The sequence below is a fragment of the Furipterus horrens genome, unplaced genomic scaffold (genome assembly GCF_987537825.1).
Source record: "Furipterus horrens unplaced genomic scaffold, mFurHor1.1.pri manual_scaffold_10, whole genome shotgun sequence".
Classification (NCBI taxonomy): Eukaryota; Metazoa; Chordata; class Mammalia; order Chiroptera; family Furipteridae; genus Furipterus; species Furipterus horrens.
This window is the reverse complement of record NW_028327180.1, coordinates 47,759,151-47,780,885: the sequence shown is the minus strand read 5'-3', so window position 1 is coordinate 47,780,885 and position 21,735 is coordinate 47,759,151. Positions and strand designations below refer to the sequence as shown.

Here is a 21,735-nt window from a genome sequence, read left to right as displayed (position 1 = left end):
CCAGGCCTCTGGGCTCAGGGGACCATGTGCCCAGGCTGGAGCACACATGTGGCCGGCTTTGGGGCAGGATAGGAAGCTGGGCACAAGCACTCCTACTCTGCCCCTCGCTGGATTCCCCTATGGCCCTTACTTAGCCCAGACTTCAAGGCCCAGCATAAGTCATATTTGACAAACATTACTATTGTTAAATCTGCTATTATTATTATCATCAGTGGTGGCACGAAGGACTTCCAGCCTCCTGTGGTTACTGTGCACGGCCAGGAGCCCCTGGCCTGCCTTCTTAGGCTTCGGTGTCCACTCCCACCCCACACCTTCCCATGCTTGGCAGGAGCTCTGGAGGATAAGGCAGAGGACACTGGAGCCTACAGGTGGGTTAAGGCAGCCCCCCATTCCATTTTGTGCACCCTTTCCCAGGGCCACTGTCCCAATATCTTGGCAATACCGCTCCCCAAGATCCCCCCAAAATGCCAGTGTGACCCTTAAAAACTCTAAAGTCAAGATACTACACAGTTGGGCCCTGTCTCCTGTCCTGCTAAACTGTTGCCCACACATTTCCTTCCATCCTAGCTCCTTTTTGCCACCAGCTCCCTGCCTAGGCTGAGCCCACCTGTGTCCTGGCTCCAGTGCCCACCCTGACAGAGGGAAGTTGGGAGCGACATTGTCACAACCCCCTCCCCCAACAAGCCTCCCAGAGCAGTCACCCAGCAACAGCTCTGCTTGCTGGCAAGTGCCTCAGCCCACACATCCCAGGCGCCAACGCAGCTCAGCTACAGTGCTCTGCACAGGGAGGGAGATGAAACATTGAGCTGCACAGGACCAGGAACAGCGTCCCAGGCAGAAGGCACAGTGCAGGCCGAGGTGTGGGAAAGCATGGTCAGCCACCAATCCAGGCAGCAAGATAGGCGGTGGAGGGGGGCAGGTGGTGTTTAGATCCAGCTTGAGCCCATCTGAGACTCAGTTTCCCCATCGGTATACCTTGCACGGTTCTGGGAACATGTTTTTAGAGATAGAGAGGGAGAAACATCAATTGGTTGTCTTCCATATGCACCCCAACTGGGGACCAAACCTGCAACCCACGCGTGTACCCTGACTGGGAATCTGGTTTGCAGGATGATGTCCAACCAATTGAGCCACACCAGCCAGTGCAGTGCTGGGAAGATTTGACAAAACCAATACCCATGGCTCAGCTTTGGTGGTGGGTACGTGTACTGTTGTCTCTTTCCTGACAAGGCTTGTGGGGCCTGGTGCACAGTCAGAGTGGAGGCCATGCCTCCCCAGCAAATTGTCATTTGTCAATCCCAACAAGCCAGGGGGTGGGAGAGACCAGATGCACCCATTTCCCAGCCCGGGGAAACTGAGGCCACAGATGTCAACAGCCACAGGGATTGTCCTCTAGTCTGAGGTAGAGAAGCAAAAGTGAAACCCCACAGGTTCCTGCAAAACTTCCTGCCCACCCCCCTCCACACATACATGCACCAGTCCCACATCCTTCTCCTGCCCTTCACCTGGTTCCTTACTCCCATCTCCAATCCCAGCATCTGTCACTTACAACAGCATTTGGGAAAAACACTTGGCGGCCTACCTCTTGCTCTTAGGCGGGTCGTTCTTGAAAACAGCCTAATAGGAGGTATCAAAGGGGAAGTGGGCCCCATCTATTCACCTTCTGAGCATCTATTGAGTGCTATTTGCTGAGCCCTTCCTGGAGGAGGCCCAGGACCCCGAGAAGCAGCTTAGCAGTTCAGTCACCACCCATGTGGTTCAACAGAGAATGAGAATATGGTAGAAAATAGAGGCCTGAGACTAGTTTGCTGCAACCAGTCCCTGAGGTGTTCATAAGCCCTCTGTGGCTCCCCAGGGTCTGGGAGAAGGGCCTAAGCCCTTGGACTTGGCGTTCAAGGTTCCACAGACCAGCCTCTAGCCTCTGCCTGTGCTCCCCCTTGGTAATGCCCCATCCCAGCACAGAGAAGACACCCAAGCACAGAGAGGGAAAGGAACTGCCTGAGTTCACAAAGCCTGACAGTGGCTGAGCTGGCATTTGAATCTAGGTCCGGTAGAATCCACAGGCCTCACTCAGGAACTGAGACTCCAAGAGAGGCCAGGCTTTGCTCAGGGTTAAACCCAGCTATTGGCACTCCTGACACTACCACATGCAAGCCAGCCTCACGCAGTATATAGTTGTGAACCATTTCTAGCTGGCGCCCCAAGGAAAGATCAGCGTCAGTTTTTCCAAGAAGCACCTCCCCAGGTCGACCTGGGCCTAGAGCCCTGGGTTAGAATCCTGCCTTGGCCTCAATTCCCTGCTGCCTCATCACTACCCCAACTGCGACCCCAACGATCAGACACCCCAGTGAGGGCAACGAGGGACGCAAGGAGGGTGTCTGGGATCCCAGCGTGTACCTCGACCCCAAAGTGTCCTCCTCCGCCCCCTTACCACCGCTCACAGTGGCCCTCGCCACGCCGTGGAGACACACTCCTGGCCACTAGTGTCTACTCCGCCGGCCGCCGCGACCCCTACCTCTTGGAGCGCTGCAGCAGTGCGCCCTTGGCCAGGCGGCTCCGGTGGCCGGGAGACGCCACCGCAGTCCAGTAGCTGGGGTCGGACATGCTGCTTCTTCCCTTTGTGCCGCCCGAGGCCCTGGAGGCGCGGGGGCGCAGCCAGCAGGGTCAGGGTCTAGCCTCCGTGGCGAGATCGACCCCAGGAGCCCGGTAGCGCCGGGTGGGGTGGGGTGGGAGTGGGGGCACCGCGGAGCTGGGGTGGGGTGTCTAGGAGGAAGCGCGCAGGGGGAGCCCGCCCAGCGGGGCCTGTCTTGGGCGGGGGCGGGGGGAGCGAGGCGGAAGCTATGCCAGCAGCCCCGCGTGCTGCCGAGTGGGCGGAGTGTTGCGAGGGCCGCGGGTAGAGGGGTGGGGCGTTGCCTGTGCCGCGGATGGAAGGTCCCGGAGTTGCAAGGATGACGGTGGCGGGGACGGGGCGTCGGCGGCAGCTGGAGGTTGGGCCTAGGAACTTGGCTCCTTTCCCTTAAAATGCAAATCTGATCACGGTCCCCTTTTCTTTTTCTTTCTCCAGCGGCGCTAACCCCTTCTGCTAAGTGCGACACTCAAGGCCCATCCAGTGGCCTGGCTGGACTCATGCTATTACCGTTGGCTCCACTCTTTGGAATGCCTTTCCTGCCTAGCAAAATCCAGGGTCTCCTCCTCCAGGAAGCCTTCTCTTGTGTCTGTCCGGCTTTGTCTTCCCCAGGCTTGGGCTCCTTGGGGTTCTACCATCTTCCAGTACTGGACTGGCACAGAGGGCATGTTTAGCAAACAAAGTAGGGGCATATGACATGCTCTGCCTGTCTGTGACAGAAAAGGCCATCAGCCTGGCTAGCAGTCAGGAATCAGATGCCGGATTTAACTTTGCAAATCTCAGTCTTTTCAACTGACAACAAGATTACAGGAATTATATGTAAAAGTAGCATCAGGCTAAATTCCAGGCCTCTGCTTCCCCGATCTACACATATCCCGCCTGAAATGGAAAAGAATCAGAGGCACAGAAAGAGACTGGCGCTGAGCTGGGGGTACAGCACGTTGTGTTCACTATGGCAGGAGAAATGTCTCATACAGTAGACAGTAGATTAATGCTTTCTCCTTTCATAACAGCCCCAGGAAGTCATGGATAGCATCACCCTGAGGGCGGCCCCTTTACAGGCCACACAACACTTTGGTAACTGGGCCACAACTGACGTCGGAGCCCAGATCCGGTATCTGAGAAGGAAAGACCTAGGGTTGGAGTGGGTGCTGCTGCCCACTGTGTAGCCCTAACATGCCCATCCCTCTTGCCACCGATTTTGCTTCTCAAGTCTCTCTCAGGTTCCCCACCCTGTCCCCTCATATCCAGTGTTACCCTCAGGTGGGCCACCCTGTGGTCCAGACACCTACTGGGTGTCTCCCCAGGAATGCTTTCCAGGTCCAGCAGACCAGGATTGAGACACTCATATATGGCTATTCATTCACTCAATGAACATTGATTGAGCACCTACTATGTGCCTGCCCCTGTGCCGAAACCTAGGGACCCAGTGAGAACAAAGCCACAAAATAAACCCTGCCCTCAGGGGCCTCCCATCTGGTGCAGGAGGCAGAGAATAAATGGGAAACAATGAAACGAACAGGTGGAGGGGAAAAAAAGGACAGGGATAACACTGGCAAAGGATGACTTTAGCTGAGGAGGGGACGCTGCAGTCAGCTGAGACACTGAGAAGGAAGAGAGGCGCCAGCCATGGAGAAAGAGTGCCCCAGGCATAGGGTACAGAAAGTCCTGAGGCAGGACTGAGGGGAAGATGCCAGCAGGGCTGACCATGCAGGCATTGTGGACTACAGGGAAAGTACACTTTTACTGTAGGAACCATGGAGGACACTTTTACTGTAGGAACCATGGAGGACACTTTTACTGTAGGAACCATGGAAGACACGTGAGTAGGGGAGCAGTGTGGTCTGAATTATGTTTGTATACCTGCCCATGTCTGCCATTGGGAATAGGAGCTGTCAGGGGCAAGAGTGGAGATAGCAGGAGGCTACTGAGGGGCCATGACAGAGTCTGGGAGGGGGACACTGAGGCCTGGACCAGGGAAGGGCTATGGAGATAACTGGGTGAATTCTGGACTTCTTTTGAGGCCAAGGGACAGGCCTTGCTGAGGAGCCAGATGTGGAGATGAAGATGGGAGGGGTCACCTATGGCCCTCAGGTGTCCAGCCACCTGTATAAGGGAACCCAAGATGAAGCCACAGTCTTGTATCACCGTATACTGAGAGGCTGTGCCCCCAATCTCCCCCAACATGTGTTGGGGACACTTCTGCACACAGTTAAGAAAGCAGCTGTCCCTCATCCTCAGCTACAACTGCACCCTGTACTGTCTATGCACTGGAGTCCCCAGTAGCTGCTTCTCCCATGTCCATTTGGCTTCCATTTCTACTTGTACAGAACAAGGGGCTACAGCTGACAATCCAGAGGGCCTGTGGCCATGGCAAAGGCCTCCTGTGGAAGACTGACTGAGCCACTTTTAGCGCCAGCCCAAGGCCCACCAAATCATGTCCCTCCCCTGCTCACACTTCCTCCATGGTTTCTCATTGCTGTTACAGCAAAACTGCACTCATGGGTGAATCCCTCTCCCAGAGCTCAGATCCTAACTCTGTCTGTGACTAGGGCTTTGCTTGTACTAGAGATTGTGTAAATGGTGGGTGGACAGATCCCCCAGTCCCTCATTGGTGTGTGTACAGATCCCCTCCCAGGTGGGTGTACAGATTCCCCCCTCCCAATTCACTCATTGGCCTGACCACCCCAGCCCTTCCCACCTGCCCATGAGATGTCCTCACCCCTCCCAGCCCCATACCCTGTATAGCTCTCAGTACCCTGGGTAGAAAATCTAAATTCTTTCCATTCTTGGCATTCAGGGCCCCAGAAGGGACACTCCTCTAATAATGCTGTTCCTGCCTGGCATAGCTTGTGTCGCCCCCTCATCTGTCAGGGTCCAACTCAGGACCTTCTTCAATCCCTGTTCCCACCACCACCACCATAAGCGGTGCCCTCCCAGCTGCTTGCCTTTTGTCCACACCACAGGCATTAACTGAGCACCTGGTGTATACCTGACTCACCCTGAAGGTATAGGATGACTAAGACAATTGTGTTCTGGCCCTCAAGGATGCTCCTAGACCTCTGAGTGACAAAAACACCCCAACTGACACAAAAAAATGTGAAAATCACACCCATGATGAGGTCTGGATGAGAAAAATAGATGGGTATAATAAATGTAACCAGGACTTGGGTAACCTTAAGTAGGGGATGTTCAAAGAAGGTTTCCTTATCTGTGGGCTTGATGGAGACTTGGAAAATGAAGAAAGGAGGAAATGGAGAAAATAAAGCTCTGGGCAGAAAGGACAGCAAGTGCAACGGTCCTGAGGCTACACTAGCTCACATTCTGCCAGTCCAGGAAGCTGCTTGGCTAGAGCAGGGTGAGTGGTGAGGAGATGAACAGGGAGGAGGCATGGGGGTTGAAGAGGACTGACCCACTGGGACTAGAGCCTGAGGGGACAAATGTGGGCTTATTCCTAGGATGTTTGGACTAGGAGAGGCAAGGACCCATTTCCTTGCTTGCCCCAAGGTGATGAGACTCTGCTGCCCTCTGGTGGCAAGTGAAGCAGCCCAGTGACCTCGGCTAAAGCTCCCCAACTGCCTCCATTTTCTCCTGGTAAAACTGGCTCAGCTGCTCTGAACAGGTCCTTGGGATCTCCTGGGGTTGAGGCCAAGGACTCAAGAGTCAGTTCTGGCCTGATACTGTCTCCCGGGTGCACCCAAACATCTGAGGTCCTATGCCTCTGAGGTCCCAACTATCTTCCTGTGCTAAATGGGGGCTACAGCAGTCCCTGCCTCCTACTGGACAACCAGACTGGTCCAGGCCCACCATTTTTTGCTCTAGCCACCTCCCTGCCTCTGCCATCTCCATTCCTGTCCTCTGTTCCAGCAGACCTTTCTTCCCCTTAAGGCAGCCACAGAGACTTTATAAAAATCTCAGTTCTGCCCCAGGACCTTTGCACATGCAATTCCCTCTTCCTGGTGCCTCTCTTCCCCTAGTTCTACCCACATTTTAGCTGAAACATAATCTCCCCCGAGAAGTCCCTGTCTGAATGTACTTTGTCCATTCACTTGTTCATTGACCACTTTCTGAGAGTCCCATGAATGAGGAACTATATTCATCCTGTTCATAGCTATATCCTTAGCATCTGGCACATAGTAGGTGACTAATAAGTGCTTATTGACTGAATGAAGATATCTGCTTATTGCCCAGCACCCAACATGGGTTCCAAATTGTTTTCTTCTCCCCATTAAAGGCCTGTGGGAAGAGTCTGAGCAGCTCATTCACACTAAGGTGTAAAGGACTGATAGGCCATCAAATTCTGGACACCTTCGCATCTGTCTTCTCCCTGAACTGGTGCCTGAGCTGTGCACAGAGCCCAGGATAACTCTGATATTCTGTCTAGTATAGAGGCAAGTGCCCCTGGCTGGTTTGGCTCAGTGGATTGAGCGTCGGCCTGCGAGCTAAGTGTCGCTGGTTCGATCTTCCAGTCAGGGCACATCAGAGAAGGAAAACTCTGACTCCAAAAAACCTCCGCTGCCTTGCGGCATACCTCTTCAGGGGAAAGGCTAAGGGAGTAAACCCCGACAGAAAATCCGGAGCCGGAGTCCCTAAGGCGGTTTGACGTTGTAGTCAACACCGGCAACTCCTGCGGCGCACCTGAAGCCAAGCTGTATTGACTCCGTCTTTCCCTTGGGCCCTTCAGCTGCGAAGAGAGGGGGGGTCTGCTGCATGGGCAACAGCAGACCCTCCATATCACCCTGCCCAGGCTCTGTAGCTTCAGCTTCACTGGAGAGGACACTCCAGCGTCATCGCAAGATGTCGATTCAACACGGGAGGAGACAGATACCGTGTCACTCCCGAGTCGGACTGCACAGCCATTCTCGGCGGTGCAGATAGACCCTTAAGAAGCTACACCATCGTCTCTCGAGACAGACGGCTGCCGACGATAGAGGCAAGACCCTGAGCCCACCAGTCACAGAGGGTGGCTCAAACCCTCAACAGACTCTGGCAGCCAAACCGGCCCTGCTGCTTGGCCCTCAGGCATACTGAGCCAGGAGAACTGGTGTCTCCTCTCTGAGCCTCAGTTTCCTCAGCTGGGAATTGGGGTCAGGAAGGGTGCCTCCCTCCCAGGGTTGAGGAGGGACTAGGAGGCTGATGCTCAGTGAAGCTGGTTCTTTCCTGCCTATACCTCTTTACCTGGTTAAACTTCTGTGTGTCTGTGTGTGTGTGTATTCAGAGGGAGGAACTTTCTGGCCAGCTGACACGGGGAAGATCCCTGAGTCACAGCCTGAGAACCAGGTCGATTCACAGGGAGGGCTCCGAGCCCTGTGAACCCAGCACCTGTCTCAGGACCTTGGGCAATAGTTCAAGTTCTGGCCTTGCCCTGGCCACCTGTTGGACAGGGGACATGCAGGCTATAGCTGAAAATGGAATTTCCCCATCAGGACCCTAGCGTGGATCACAGTGCCATTTTATGTAGGGGTAAACTGAGGCCCAGAAAGGTGAGGTCAGCAGCCCACAGTACCTTGAGGAGGAAGCTGGGTCTGGGTAGTTTCCAAGAAGACTTCGGGGTACCAGGGCATGTCTGAGCCCCGACCTGCTCGCTGACACTTACCTCCAGGGGTGCAGGCCCAGGGAAGGGCTGCAAGGGCTGCAAGGGCTGCTGGGGCTCAGCAAGGACGGGCTCTGGCTACTTGGAGATAGACTGCAAAGAAAGAGGCCAGCGACGGTGACCCTTGCATGTGGCCTAATCCAAAGGCTGGACTAAAGCTGTGGTTCTTCAGAACCCGGGATTCTGGGTCTCCTGCAGGCCTCGAGGGTGGGGCCAGAACGATGACCCAGGAAAGCTTCCTGGAGGCAGCGGGGCGACTCAGGACGACTTGAACAGAGTCGCAGGGGAAGGGTGGTGGTCATCCTGCCCCTCCCCCGCCCCTTTCCCCTTTCCCAGCCACTCACTCGAGGGTCAGCGCCGGGATGTGCAGCTTATCCCTGCGGGACTTCATGGTGACGCCCGGGCCGCGTCTACACAGCCGGATACCGACGCCCCCTTTGTGGCCCCCAAGCCCTGCTTGTGGCGTGATCCCACAAGACCGACAGACACGGACGTGGGGACAGCATACCAGGCGGACGCGGAACGTGGGCTGGGCCGCAGGGGGCGCGGGGGGCGGGCTCTCTCCGCCTCGGGGCGGGGCTCGGAGCCCCGCACCTGCGCGCAGGCCCAGCACAGCAGCAGGAGCGCTTGGCGCTTGGGGTGCGGGCTGGAGTCTCGGGTGTCACTCCCTCGTGGGGAGGGACACGGGGGCTGCCAGGTCCCAGGTCCGCAGACTGAACGGAGGGAAAGGAAGGGCTTCACTGCCTCCTGGCCTTCATCATTTTCCCATCACCTGGCCTTGCCTCCTTCCCGCTGGTCGATGCCCGGCTCCCAAAGGGTCTTCATGACCCAAGATCGGAGCAGGCCCTGCCCCTATCCTCCTTCCCAGACATTGGCGACCCCCGGCGGCGGGTTTCGGCCTCTGTGTGCACATCCGAGGATCCAGCCACACCTCCAGGCCTGTGTTCCTTACGGGTCCCTCTGCCTGGAATATTGGCCCCTCATTCAGACGCGACTTTGGCCCCATCCGCCCCTCCTCCGCGAAGCCATCCCTACACGACCACCCCAGGCGCCCAGAACCCCACCCTCCTTAATGTCCAGTCAAGACCTTGAAGGATGGGGGTCGTCTGTGTCTGGCTCTGGCCCCCTTGAACCCTGGGTGGACCCAGCCTGGCACACCGCAGGTGGCAGAAACTAGGAGTCTCCCTCAAGGAGTCTTTGTCCCAGTCCTGTCCGTGGCACAGGACTTTGCCCTCTGTGGTTTGGACTGACTCACTCTCCACCACCCCACCCCCAGCCTGGGCAAAGGCCGGGGACAGTGCCCACTATCCGGGCAATGTCCAAGCCCCAGCCTCTGCTCCTCCCCACTAGCTGTACTATTCCCAGTCCAAGGAGAACAGATGGTCAGGGCTTGAGGATCCCTCTTCTCTTCCTGAATTTCCCCTGTGTTCACTCACTCCAGCTACCTGTCTTCAAGCTGTTCTTCCAATACCAAGCTGGTTTGCACCTCAGGACCTTTGCCCATGCTGTTCCTTCTGCTTGAAATGCTGCTCCCCTTAGACTTTTCCCCTGGCCTCTTCCTCCTGTTCTAGATTTAGGCTCAAATGTCACTTCCTCCAAGAGGCCCCACATCTTCAGGGCTAAAGCTGCCCCCCAGCTCCTCTGTTTCATTTCTGTCCTTCATGACATCATTTCACCATCACTCTCCCCAGGATACTGTGAGCTCTATAGGCAGGGTCTAGCAATGACTAGTCCCTGTGTCCCCTGAGCCTGGAACAAGGCCTGGCACACAGTAGGTGCCCCAAAAAGTTTGCTGAGCAATTTCACTGAGGGGCAAGAAATTTGTACCCTCAACTTGGTTGAACACAGCCCCCTAAGAGGGAGTGTCTGCACTCATGCACCTCCAGACCATCAGCACAAGGTAAACCCCACCCCCTCCAGAGCTTTGGTTTCTCCATCTGTTAACCAGTGAAGGCACTGAAAAAAATGTTCTTTGAATCTTTGGGGACCCAAAAATGCCAACCTACAGTAACACTTATGTGACCCTGAAGGATACAATTTTCTACCCATGTTCCCTGAAAGTGAGCTCCCCATCATGGGAGGCATGCAAGCAGCTTCTAGGATGATAGCCTGGAACTCTTGAGTCTGGACTCTGGGTGCCACAGAAGTTTGCTCCTTTCTGAGCTGGGTGCCCCTGAGCCAGTGATGCAACCCTGCTGCACCTCTGTTTCCTCATTTGCAGACTAGCCTGGGCCTCCCAGCCCTGTGATGAGGCCAACAAGTAAGGCCAAGTGAGGTACTTGTAAAGCACTTTGCAAACACCAGGGATATGATCCAGGTGAGAAGCTTTGTGGTAATTATTACATCAATTCACAATTCGGAGGCTGCTGTTGAAATATCTGTGCCCAGGATGACAGGGCCTCCGCCCAGGACGACAGGGCCTCCACCCAGCCCACCAGCCCCAGGTAAACTCACCCCCGTCCACGGCGAGGCAGGCTCAGCTCCTTCTGAAAGAAGATGAAAAGAGGGGTCATTTCCAGGGAGACAAGCTCCTCTCATACCTGGCCCTCCACTCATCTCACCCAGCAGTTGGACCCTTGCTCATCTTGCTCCAGCCGGTGCCTTCTTTCTGCTTGCCCCACATATTGGGTTCAGTTCTGCCTCAGAATTTTTGCACCAGCTGTGTCCTCTGCCAGGACCTCTCTCCCTTCCCTCTAGTGCTCATCCCTCAGGTCTCAGCTCAAGTATCCCTTCCTCTTGGGCTCCTAATCTACCTCCCTGCCCAGCTCATATCCTACATGCATTAAAAAGAACTTCATTATTTAAAATAACAAATCAGTTATATTTATAAAGAAGTATGATGCTAAATACTAATAATCTGTTGAGGAAAGAGAAGTTCTGGAGTCTGCCTTACCCTGCCCCTTCCAGATCTGAAAGCCATTTCTTCCTCACCACAGAGCCTATTCGGGTTTGGGTCCTGGGCACTGGTGGGGAGTGGGGCACTGACACATGACTCCCTATTGAAGACCAGTTAGAGCCCAACAAGCTGACCTGCTCAATGCTGGGTGCTTTCACCACATGCAGGGCAAAAAAAAAGCCCTGTGCTTGGGGTCTATTGTGAACCCAGAGTCCACTCTCAAATGTGGGTCACCCAAGAGGGTTTTTAAATCCTCAAAAGGCTGTGCAACACAAATCTGGAATCTAGGAATGCTCAGACCCAGGTCCGGATCTATTATCTGTTCTCTCCTGGCTGTTGGACATTGACCAAGTGACTTGTACTCCCCGTGCTTAAGTTCTCTCATCTCCCATATGGAGATAACATCAGGAAGGTTCCCAGGTGAATCAGCCATTATTATTTTTATTGTTGTTGTTGTGTGTTGTTGTGCTCAGCAAGGACCTCTGCAGACTATCAGAATACCTGATAAACTTGACATTTACCAAGCCACTTACTGCGCATCACGAACAGGGTCCGTTTTTTACAGCCCAGGAAACTGAGGCGCTGGGGGAAGTCAGTCGCTCACGCTTCTTGGAGGAGAATCAAGGTCTCTGGACCCGCGGCCCCCGCCCCTCTGCCACCACACACACACACACACACACACACACACACACACACGCACACGCGCGCGCGCATACAGGCCAGGGCCATGGTGTCCAGGACATATGGCTATTTTTACCTAGGTGGGCTCCTGGCTGCCCACATCCAGAGCAGGGCGTTCACCTTGGCAACCAGTAACGTCATCAGCCCCCACAGCTAATTGGAGGAAGCCGGAAGGGGGTAGGCGCTGGACAACCGTGCTGGAAAAGTTGGCAGGGTTTCCAGGCAGGGGAAGAGGAGGGTCCATGGGGGTGTTGTGTTGCCCAACTACTTTGAGCTCAGAAAACCGAACAGCTGAAGGTGAGAGGAGGCTGACCTGCCACCCTGAGGTTTCTGTCTGCTTAAATACCTCTGGGGACAGAGGTCATAGACCCAGGAAACACCACCACCATTAGGGTCTCCTGACCCCCTCTAATTGTAATGGGACCTTATGTCAGCTCCCCTCACACCCCTAACTCCTACTAACGAAAGAAATGGAGGAGCTGGGATCTGAACCAGGGGTACTGGCTGCACCCTTCCCAATCCCCCCCATTTCCTTCCAAAGGCCCTGACAGCCCGGGGTTCACAGTCCAGCTACCCCCTATCTAGGCTGTGTGACCTCTGCCAAGCATTTCACTCCTCTCTGCCTTAGTTTCCTCATTTGGAAACCGGCCCAGTTACATAAGGTCCTGAGAAGAATCAAGGAGCAAGCTCAGGGGTGGCTTCTATAAATCGGAGCCAAGACAATAATTTTGTGAGGTTAATAATAACCACCAATTGAACCATAAATATAAATTTGCTTGAAATACAAAAAGATATGAAGTAGCAGAGAGAGGTGAGGGAAGATGGGCAGCCCCCCACCCCCAAGGCTGGGCCTACACAGAACTCTCTTGGCACCACCCCCAAACCTTGGTTCCCTGCATCATCTGCTTCCATCCTCAGGCCCCTCTTTGCCAGCTGTTCCCCACAGAGTTGAGTGGCTCCCGCCTAAAGGGGAGTAGGAGGTGACCATGATCCCAGGAACTACCCTTGAAAGATAATACTTATAGCATCTTCTGTGCTTGGCTGGGCTTGGCAATGCTGCCTCCCCTCCAGAAGCCTCAGCTCCACCCTGAGGAATCCCATCTGGAGAAGATGAAGCAGGGCATAGGCCCCCCCATATTGGAGGCATTGGAAGGGACCCAGAGGGAGAGAATGAGCTGGAGGGGGGTGTCAGGCTGGGCCAGCAGGCCAGTGGGAAACAGTGGGGTGGAGGTGTGACTCAGCAAGGTGGGCACTAATCCCCATGGGAAGTTCTCAACTGAAGACAAGTGGGAGAATCGTCAGTAGGGACAGCAGTACATGAGCACAAGGGCTTTCTGGAGGAGGAGAATAAGTGGAACTTGGCCATAAGGAAGCAGGATGGCCCTTCCACAGAGCCTCCCCAGCTGCAACAGAGACAAAGTCCAGACACAGGATCTAGCCACTTTCTACCCACCCCCACCCCCTACGCACCCAGGCTCTGTTTGGAGATCTGGTGCTTTAAAATTCTGTTGTTTCTAAGTGAGAGATGATGAAAAAAATAGTAGTAGTCATGGAAGTAATAACAGCTCATGTTAACTGGCTCCTGTAAATGCTACACAGAAGTCTGAGCTTAACCCAAACCAGAAAGGACCAGCCTCCACCTCTTCCCCTGACCCACATCCAACACAAACTGGTGGCCTGTAAACTGGTGGCCCATGGGCAAGTGTGGGGTTGATTTGGAGGGGAAGCAGGATGTGCCTGGATTTAAATTCCAATTCTATCATCTATTTGCTATAACACCTGGACAGTGGCTACATTTCTCTGAGCCTCGGTTTCTTCTTTTGTAGCATGGGACTCATCAGAGAATGGGTGCTTCCTCCCCATGGAGCAGGCCCCCACTTCCTGATGTTAGCAACACCCCCACTCGCCTACCCCAAGGCAGTTTCTCTATTTTAGGAGGCCGCGGGCAGGGCTCCAGTCTAACTGGGGCTTCAGGCGGGGCCTGTCCCTTCACAACACCCCATTGCTCACCAGTCCTGCCCCACCCCCTCCTCTATGCCCAGGCCCCACAGTACTATCTCTGGCCTCTGCTCCTCTCCTTCAGCACCCCCACCCCTACCATGCCCTCACGGTGTGTGTGTGTGTGGGGGGGGGCAGTTCTCTGCCTTGCAGCTCTCAACCCCCCATCCCCTTGGGTGGAGTTCACAGTTTTGCAGCAGCCTGGGTTCAAGGCCCACCTTCCCCCTCCTTCGCCAGCCTCAGTGGCCCCCACCCTCAGTACTTTCTAGGTTCTAACTGCCTTCAGCTTCTGTCATTTCCCCAAATACCCTGCCTGTCACCCGCTGCTGCCTCCACTGCCCCAAGGCCACCAGCAACACTTGGTCAGTTGCTCTTTCCTGGTGTGTCTTAGTGTCCCCCATCACAGCTGACCACTCTGCAGGGTCACTCTTGCTTTGGTCTTTGTCTTTCCCACCAGGCTGGGAGGTCCAGGAGGAGGGTACCAGAGGGTGGGCAACATCCTGCTGCCTCTTCAGAGCCAAGAATACAGCAAACACTCAATAAATGTTGGGTCAATGATGAATTCCAGGTTTCCCACTTGCAACCTGGTGGCTTTGGTAAGGGTGTGATCTATGCCCCAGAGGGAAATGGTAAGATCCTCTTAACTCCCTGAGATGTCAAAGGAGTTGCCCCTGGGGCCACAGGGCCCCTGTGTGGGTTAGAACATATGTCTTTGTGCAGCCTCCTCAACACCACACCAGGTCAAAATAAGAGGGCCCTTATGGCACATGGGAAAACGGAGACCCGAAGAAGCAAGTGGGCTTCCTGCAGTCCACCTCCCATATAGCCAATGAGCAGTGGCTTGTGTCAGAGAGAGCTCGTTAAAGACTATAGTTAAATCCCTGCTGGCTGACCTCAGTTTAGTGACTTTCCTCATCTGACAAATGGGCGCCCGGACAACCCTAACCTCCGTGACTTGCTTTCAGGGTGAGCTGAAGCAGGGATGCGGTGGCAAGTTTTAACACCCATTAATTAATATTAGCGTAACACTAATGGAATTGATAGAACGATGAACATATGGTGAACTCTCAAGGGCTGCTATTGCTCATATTAGAGCAGCTGGTGGAGAAGGCAAATCTCTCAGTCTTTTTAAAGCTCTCAGGCTAACATCTGCAGTCAGTTTCCCCATATGTCAAAGGAGGCATAACCCTTTCCTACTAGGCGAGCACTTTGGGAAGTGGCTGGGCAAGAGGGAGAGATCGGAGCGCGCCTCTCCCTCTGCCTCAGTTTCCCCCCGTCCGCCGAAGCCCCGCCCCCTTTCCCGCTCCTGCCCTTAGGCCAGGTCCAGTAGGCCTCCAGCCCGCCCATGCGTTGGCCTCACCTGGAGCCCGCGGCGACGCAGGAGACTCGGTTCGTCCATGGCCCTCTAGTCCGCGCCGCCAGCTCTCTCTCAGCTCCGCCCAAGCCTGAGAGGACACACCATTGGCTAACCCGGTCAGCTGCTGAGGCCTGACCCCGCCCCTTTCCGGAGCTCTCCGGAATGCCCCGCCCCCGTCGGGGAGCCGACCCCGCCCTTCCAGGCCCCGCCCCAAGCTTAGAAGTAAACATTTTTCAATGAATCCGCTTAGAAGGCGGGAGCATTATCATCCCCATTTTGCAGTTGAGGGATCGTATCGGCAGCCGTCCGTCTCGAGAGACGATGGTGTAGCTTCTTAGAGTCTATCTGCACCGCCGAGAATGGCTGTGCAGTCCGACTCGGGAGTGACACGCTATCTGTCTCCTCCCGTGTTGAATCGACATCTTGCGATGACGCTGGAGTGTCCTCTCCAGTGAAGCTGAAGCTACAGAGCCTGGGCAGGGTGATATGGAGGGTCTGCTGTTGCCCATGCAGCAGACCCCCCCTCTCTTCGCAGCTGAAGGGTCCAAGGGAAAGACGGAGTCAATACAGCTTGGCTTCAGGTGCGCCGCAGGAGTTGCCGGTGTTGACTACAACGTCAAACCGCCTTAGGGACTCCAGCTCCGGATTTTCTGTCAGGGTTTACTCCCTTAGCCTTTCCCCTGAAGAGGTATGCCGCAAGGCAGCGGAGGTTTTTTTGGAGTCAGAGTTTTCCTTCTCTGGCTGTTGAGGGAACTGAGGCTGGAAGAGGTTAATCTATGTGCCCAGGGCACACAAGAAGGCTGGCAGGGTGAGGTGAGTGAGGCACTCACCTTCGTGCAAACTTTTTTTTTTTATCCTCACCCAAGGACATATTTTAATTGCTTTTAGAGAGAGAGGAAGGGAGAGACACAGAGAGAAACATCCATTAGTTGTCTTCTTGTCCACGCTCCAACTGGCGTGGATGGAACTGGCAACCTGGGTACATGCCCTGACAAGGAATCGAACCCTCGACCCTTGATTCTACAGGACAATGCTCCAATCAACTGAGTCACACCAGCTAGGGTTCCTGTGAAACTTAAGCCCCACCCCTCAACTCAATAATCAAGATAAAAAATTTTTAAAGATTCTATTTATTCATTTTTAGATAGAGGGGAAAGGAGGGAGAAAGAGAGGGAGGGAAACATTGATGTGTGGTTGCCTCTTGCACACCCCCAACCAGGGGCCTGGCCCAAAACCCAGGCATATGCCCTGACTGGGAATCGAACCAGTGACCCTTTGGTTTGCAGGCCAGCGCTTAATACACTGAGCTACACCAGCTAGGGCTCAAGATAAATATTTTAACACAAAATTTTTAAAAATCAAAACTAATACAAGAATGCATGATCTACTAAACATCAACATTTTAAATAAAGATAGTATCAAACTCTGTCTTTGCACTACCCTGTCTCACTTACCTCACCCTAATCCTGGCCCTAGTACCAATAACAATTTATTTACAAGAACAGGCAGCCACTGTCGTTGTCAATTTCTTTTTTGAGGATGGCTGGGTGTCTGGCTAAGTTCCTCATGAGGACCACCTCCTACTGGTATCTGATGATAATTGTTCAGCCCCATTTTGCAGAAGGAACACTGAGGCTGGGAAAAGCCTAAAGTTCCAAGATAGAACCCATGTTCTCTCATTTACTGGGACTCCCACTGTCTCTGCAGCTGCAGGTTCCCTTGGCTGCCCCACTCTTGGACCTGGACATTAGAGTATGTTGTCAGACTAGAGGAGCCCCTCAGGATGGTCATCCACCCAGTTGCCTGTGAGGTACCGTAGGAATCCCCAAGTTAGGGTGGCCAGATTGAGCACATAAAATTACAGGACTTCAGTCAAGACTTGTTCTTTTCACATGCATTTTTAAATTGACATATAATTCACATACCATAAAATTCTTCTTTTAAAGTGTACAGTTTCAAACTTCTGGCCAAGGTGGAGGCCTAGACAGACACGCTGCATCTCTCTCCACAACTAAGAAGGAATACAACTACCTCAAAACTAGAGACAACCAGAAGTTCCAGAAGATCAAGCTGCATGGAAGTTCAACAAACAAAGATATAAAGAAGAAATACTCATCCAGACAGGTAGGAGGGGCGGAGCCAGGGCGGAGAGGATGCGGTGTGGCGGCAGCATCGGTGGCAGCAGTGGCAGGCTGGTGGAAAGCACAGTTACATGTTTTAAAAAGTCGTGAGGGACGCCTGGGGAGCACTCTCAGCACCAGACCAGACCACAGAGCTCATGGTTCCAGTGCTGGGGAAAATAAAGCCTCATTGCTTCTGACTGTGCAAATCAGTGAAGGCTGGGGCAGAGGAAGAAACTGCCAGTCTCTCAGCTGAGTCCGCTTGTTTAAAGGGCCCCCCACAGTCTTAGAACCTCCGCACACCCACCCACTCTGGGAACAACGGCCAGGGCAACAGTTAGAGAAGCACCAGTCCCATACGGAAGTGGGAAAAATGCCTCGAAAGGGGGCGAGTGCTGAGCAAGCGGCACTGTTCCCTCTCAGGCCCCTCCCCACCACACAGCACCACAATGTGGTGAAACAGGTCTCCCTATACTGACGAATACCTAAGGCTCCGCCCCTGAAACCTAACAGGTGCGACAACTCTACCTAAGACACAGAGGCAAACACACACAGGAGCCTGTCAAGATGAGGAGACGAAGAAGTATGGCCCAAAAGAGAGAACAGATGAAGGTTCCAGTGGGAGAACTAAGCGACGAGGAGATAGCCAACCTAACAGACGCAGTGTTCAAAACACTGGTGATAAAGATACAGGCTTGACAGATATGCTTAAGTATGGCAAAAGCATAAGGGAAGAAGTGAAGGCTATGCTAAATAAAATGAAGAAAAATCCACACAAAACCAATGGTGGAGGAAAGGACACCGGGGTTCAAATCAATGATTTGGAACATTAGGAAGAAAAAAACAGTCAACCAGTACAGAATGAGGAAACAAGAATTGAAAAAAATGAGAGGCTTAGGAACCTCTGGGACAACATTTGACTTTCCAACCGAATCATAGGGGTGCCAGAAGGAGAAGAGGGAGAGCTATACATTGAAAGCTCAGGGGAAAAAATAATGAAGGAAAACTTCCTTCATTTGGCAAAGGAAATAGACATACAAGTCCAGGAAGCACAGAGAGTCCCAAACAAGCTAGACCCAAAGAGAACCACGCGAAGACACATCATAATTAAAATGCCAAAGGAGAAAGATAAAGAGAGAATCTTGAAAGCAGTAAGAGAAAAGCAGAGAGTTACCTGCAAAGGGGTGTCTCTAAGACTTCAGCTGATTTCTCAGAAGAAACTTTGCAGGCAAGAAGGGACTGGCTAGAAGTATTCAATGTGATGAAAAGCAAGAAGCTACAACCAAGACTACTCTATCCAGCAAAGCTATCGTTTAGAATGGAAGGGCAGAATAAGTGCTTCCCAGACAAGGTAAAGCTAAAGGAGTTCATCATCACCAAGCTATTATTATATGAAGTGTTAATGGGACTTACTTTAGAAGAAGAAGATAAAAATTATGAACATTAAAGTGACAACAGACTCACAACTATCAACAACTGAATCTAAAACATAAAAACAGAGTCCAACTAAGCAAATCAGAATAGGAACAGAATCATAGTTATGGGGATCATTTGGAGGGTTATCAGCTGGGAGGGGGAAGGGGGAAAAATGAAGGAATGGTGCAGGGACTAAGAAGCATAGTTAGTTGGTACAAAATAGACAGGGGGGAGTTAAGAATAATATAGGAAAGGTGAAGCCAAAGAACTTATATGCATGACCCATGGACATGAACTAAGAGGGGTGGGATTGCTGGAGGGAAGGTGGGTACTGGGAAGAGGGGAACGAAGGACAAAAAAATGTTGGGATTACTGTAACAACATAATCAATAAAATATTCTTTAAAAACAAAGTGTACAGTTTCATGATTTTTGGCATATCACAGAGTTGTCAACCACCACCACTATCTAATTCCAAAACATTTTAATCACCACCAAAAGAAACCCTGTACCCATGAGCAATGACTCCTCATTCCTCCTCTCCCAGCCCCTGGAAACCTTCAAGTCTGCTTTATATACCTATGGATTTCCATGTTCTGGACATTTCATATAAATGGAATCATATAACATGTGGCCTTTGTGTCTGGCTTCTTTTACTTAGCATAATGTTTTCAAGATTCATCTGTGTCATAGCAAATGCCAAAACTGCGTTCCTTTTTAATGCCGACTAATATTCTTTTATAGATGTAACACTTCTTGTTTATCTACTCTTCTGTTAATAAACATTTGGGTTGTTTCTACTTTTTGGCTGCTGTGACAAGTACTGCTGTGAACATTCACGTACAAGTTGTTGTGGGGACATTACTTTCAATTCTCCTGGGTGTATACCTAGGAGTGAATTCCTGGGTCATATGGTAACTCTATGTTTGAACTTTTCCAAAAACTACCAGACTGTTTTCCAATGCAGCCACTGTTATGGGCTGAATTGTGTTCCCCCAAAATTCATGTGTTGAAATCCTCACTCCCAGGGCTTCAGAATGAGAGAGCGCCTTTAAAGAGGCAATAAAAGTAAAATGAGGTCATGTGGGTGTATCCTAATCCAATATGACTGGAGTCTTTATAAAAAGAGAAGATTAGGACACAGACATGCAGAGGGATGAACATATGAAGACATAGGGAGAAGATGGCCATCAACAAGCCCAGGAGAGAGCCTCCAGAAGAAACCAAACCTCCTGACACCTTGATCTTGAACTTCTAACCTCCAGTGCTGTAAGGAATAAATTTCTGTTGTTGAAGCCACTCACTCTGTGAAATTTTGTCATGTCAGTCCTAGCAAACTAATACAGTCCAGCAGTTAAATTTAATTTTAGATAAATAATGAATAATTTTTCAGTATATGTCCCATGTAATACTTGGAACACAGTTATGCTGAAAAGTTGTGTGTTGTTTATCTGAAATTATAATGTAACTGGGTGTCCTGTATTTATCTAGCAACCCTACACTAACTGAACTTCAGGTTGTGGCTTGTATATCCCAGGTGATGGGAAGCTCATACCCTATAATGGCCAACTGTTCTGTCTCTGGCTAGTTTTAACTAAAAGTTCTCTTGTAGTCCAGGCTGGGGTGGACATTTGACCTAGAGTATTCACCTCAGCCATTGTGATTGGTCTAAAGTGGGCATGTGACTCAAGCCCAGCCAATCATAGTCTTCCTTGGGACTTAGGCTAGAATCCTGAAGAAAAGAAAGGTTGGTCTGGGCAAATGGGGGCCTGTTGGATGCAGAGCCACTAGAGAGGTCTCAAACGCCACTGCTTTATCTGGGGAACTCTACACAGAACTCCTTCCAAAATAACTCCTTCAATGTCCAACAGAGAGCAGTTATTGACTGACTAACTGACTGAGTGAATGCAAATTTTCCACGGTGAACACATATGCATCCTTCAAAACCCACTTCAAATTCTCTTTGAGATGCATCAGAGAACATTTTGAAAGAATATTTTTTTGTGAACTTCTACATATCCATCAGAACCCTCTTCAGGTGTCTCCATAAGGGGCATCAGGAAGTATGATTGTTGAATGAATGAATAAAACTTTTTCTCAGTAACCTTCTCTGTATTCTTTAAAACATCCTCAAATGATCATCCGCAGGCATCAGAAAGTTCGGGCTGCATGAATGAAAAATGTTCTTGCTGGTGGGTAATGTCTATTAATGTATTTGTTAAATAAACTGATAGATTTTGTCCTTGCAAATTCCTACTCATCCTTCAACATCCTCCTTAGATGCCCCTCAGGGGCATGAGGGTCTCTTGACCACATGGAGGGAAGTAAGCTCAGCCCTGCTCAGACTGCAGGTTACTATCCAGAGGAAGAAAGCTGAAGCCAGCGGGCGTGGGGAAATTTTGTGGTTCCTCCTGACAAGATTTCCGATTTCCGGGTCTGGTGACTAAGCTGATCCTTCCTGACTGCCCCTCCCCCCAGTCTGTGGAGCGTCCGAAAGTGGGGCAGCCCTAGCTGTGCTTCTAGGACACCTGGGAAGAGCCAATAAGGGTCCCTCGGAGCTTCCTGGCAGGCCGAGGGAGGGTGCGTGTGTGTGTGTGTGTGTATGCATACAAAGATGTAGAAGGTGGGCTGTGGTGGGCTGTGAGCTCAATAAGAGTAGAAACACCACCTCACGTGTTGCTAACGTAATGCTCACACAAGCACCATGGCTTCCCAGTGCCCATGGGAGAAAGCCCAGCCTTTTAGTCCGTCACTGCAGGCCCTGGCCCACCTCACCACCTTCATCTTGCCCACAGAACCCCAGACCTGCCATGTTCATCTTAGTGTCCCCCAAAGCATGTCCCCCTACACTTTTACCTCTGCTGTGCCCTCTGTTGGGAAGGCCCTGTAATTATATAAACCAAGACCCTCCTTCCCTGGGCATCCCTTCCTGCAGCCCTTTGAAACACTCCCAGACTCTGCCCTTCCCTAACCCCAACGAGCTGGGGGCACCTATGTCCAGTTCTCCTCCTACCTGACCTCTCTCTCTCCCTCAATGCTTTGCCAGCAG

The 21,735-nt window shown here is 52.2% G+C and overlaps 1 protein-coding gene across 18 annotated transcripts in view; it reads right to left on the bottom strand.

Moving 5' to 3' along the window:
* MAST3 (microtubule associated serine/threonine kinase 3) overlaps positions 1 to 15,219 on the bottom strand; it is a 35,449-nt gene extending 20,230 nt beyond the window's left edge. For 8 of the 18 annotated variants that reach the window (XM_090289950.1, XM_090289955.1, XM_090289952.1 and 5 more), the window contains exons 1-3: positions 15,155 to 15,219; positions 10,674 to 10,705; positions 8,223 to 8,312 (exon numbers count right to left, since the gene is read on the bottom strand). In XM_090289950.1, the coding sequence (XP_090146076.1) occupies positions 8,223 to 8,312; positions 10,674 to 10,705; positions 15,155 to 15,193 (161 nt within the window). In that variant the 5' untranslated portion in view covers positions 15,194 to 15,219. Of the gene's footprint in view, positions 1 to 2,515; positions 4,380 to 8,222; positions 8,313 to 8,563; positions 8,626 to 10,673; positions 10,706 to 15,154 lie in introns of those variants that run through there. The other 10 variants (XM_090289962.1, XM_090289965.1, XM_090289966.1 and 7 more) reach the window with 3 other exon arrangements.
* Positions 15,220 to 21,735: the final 6,516 nt, after the last annotated feature.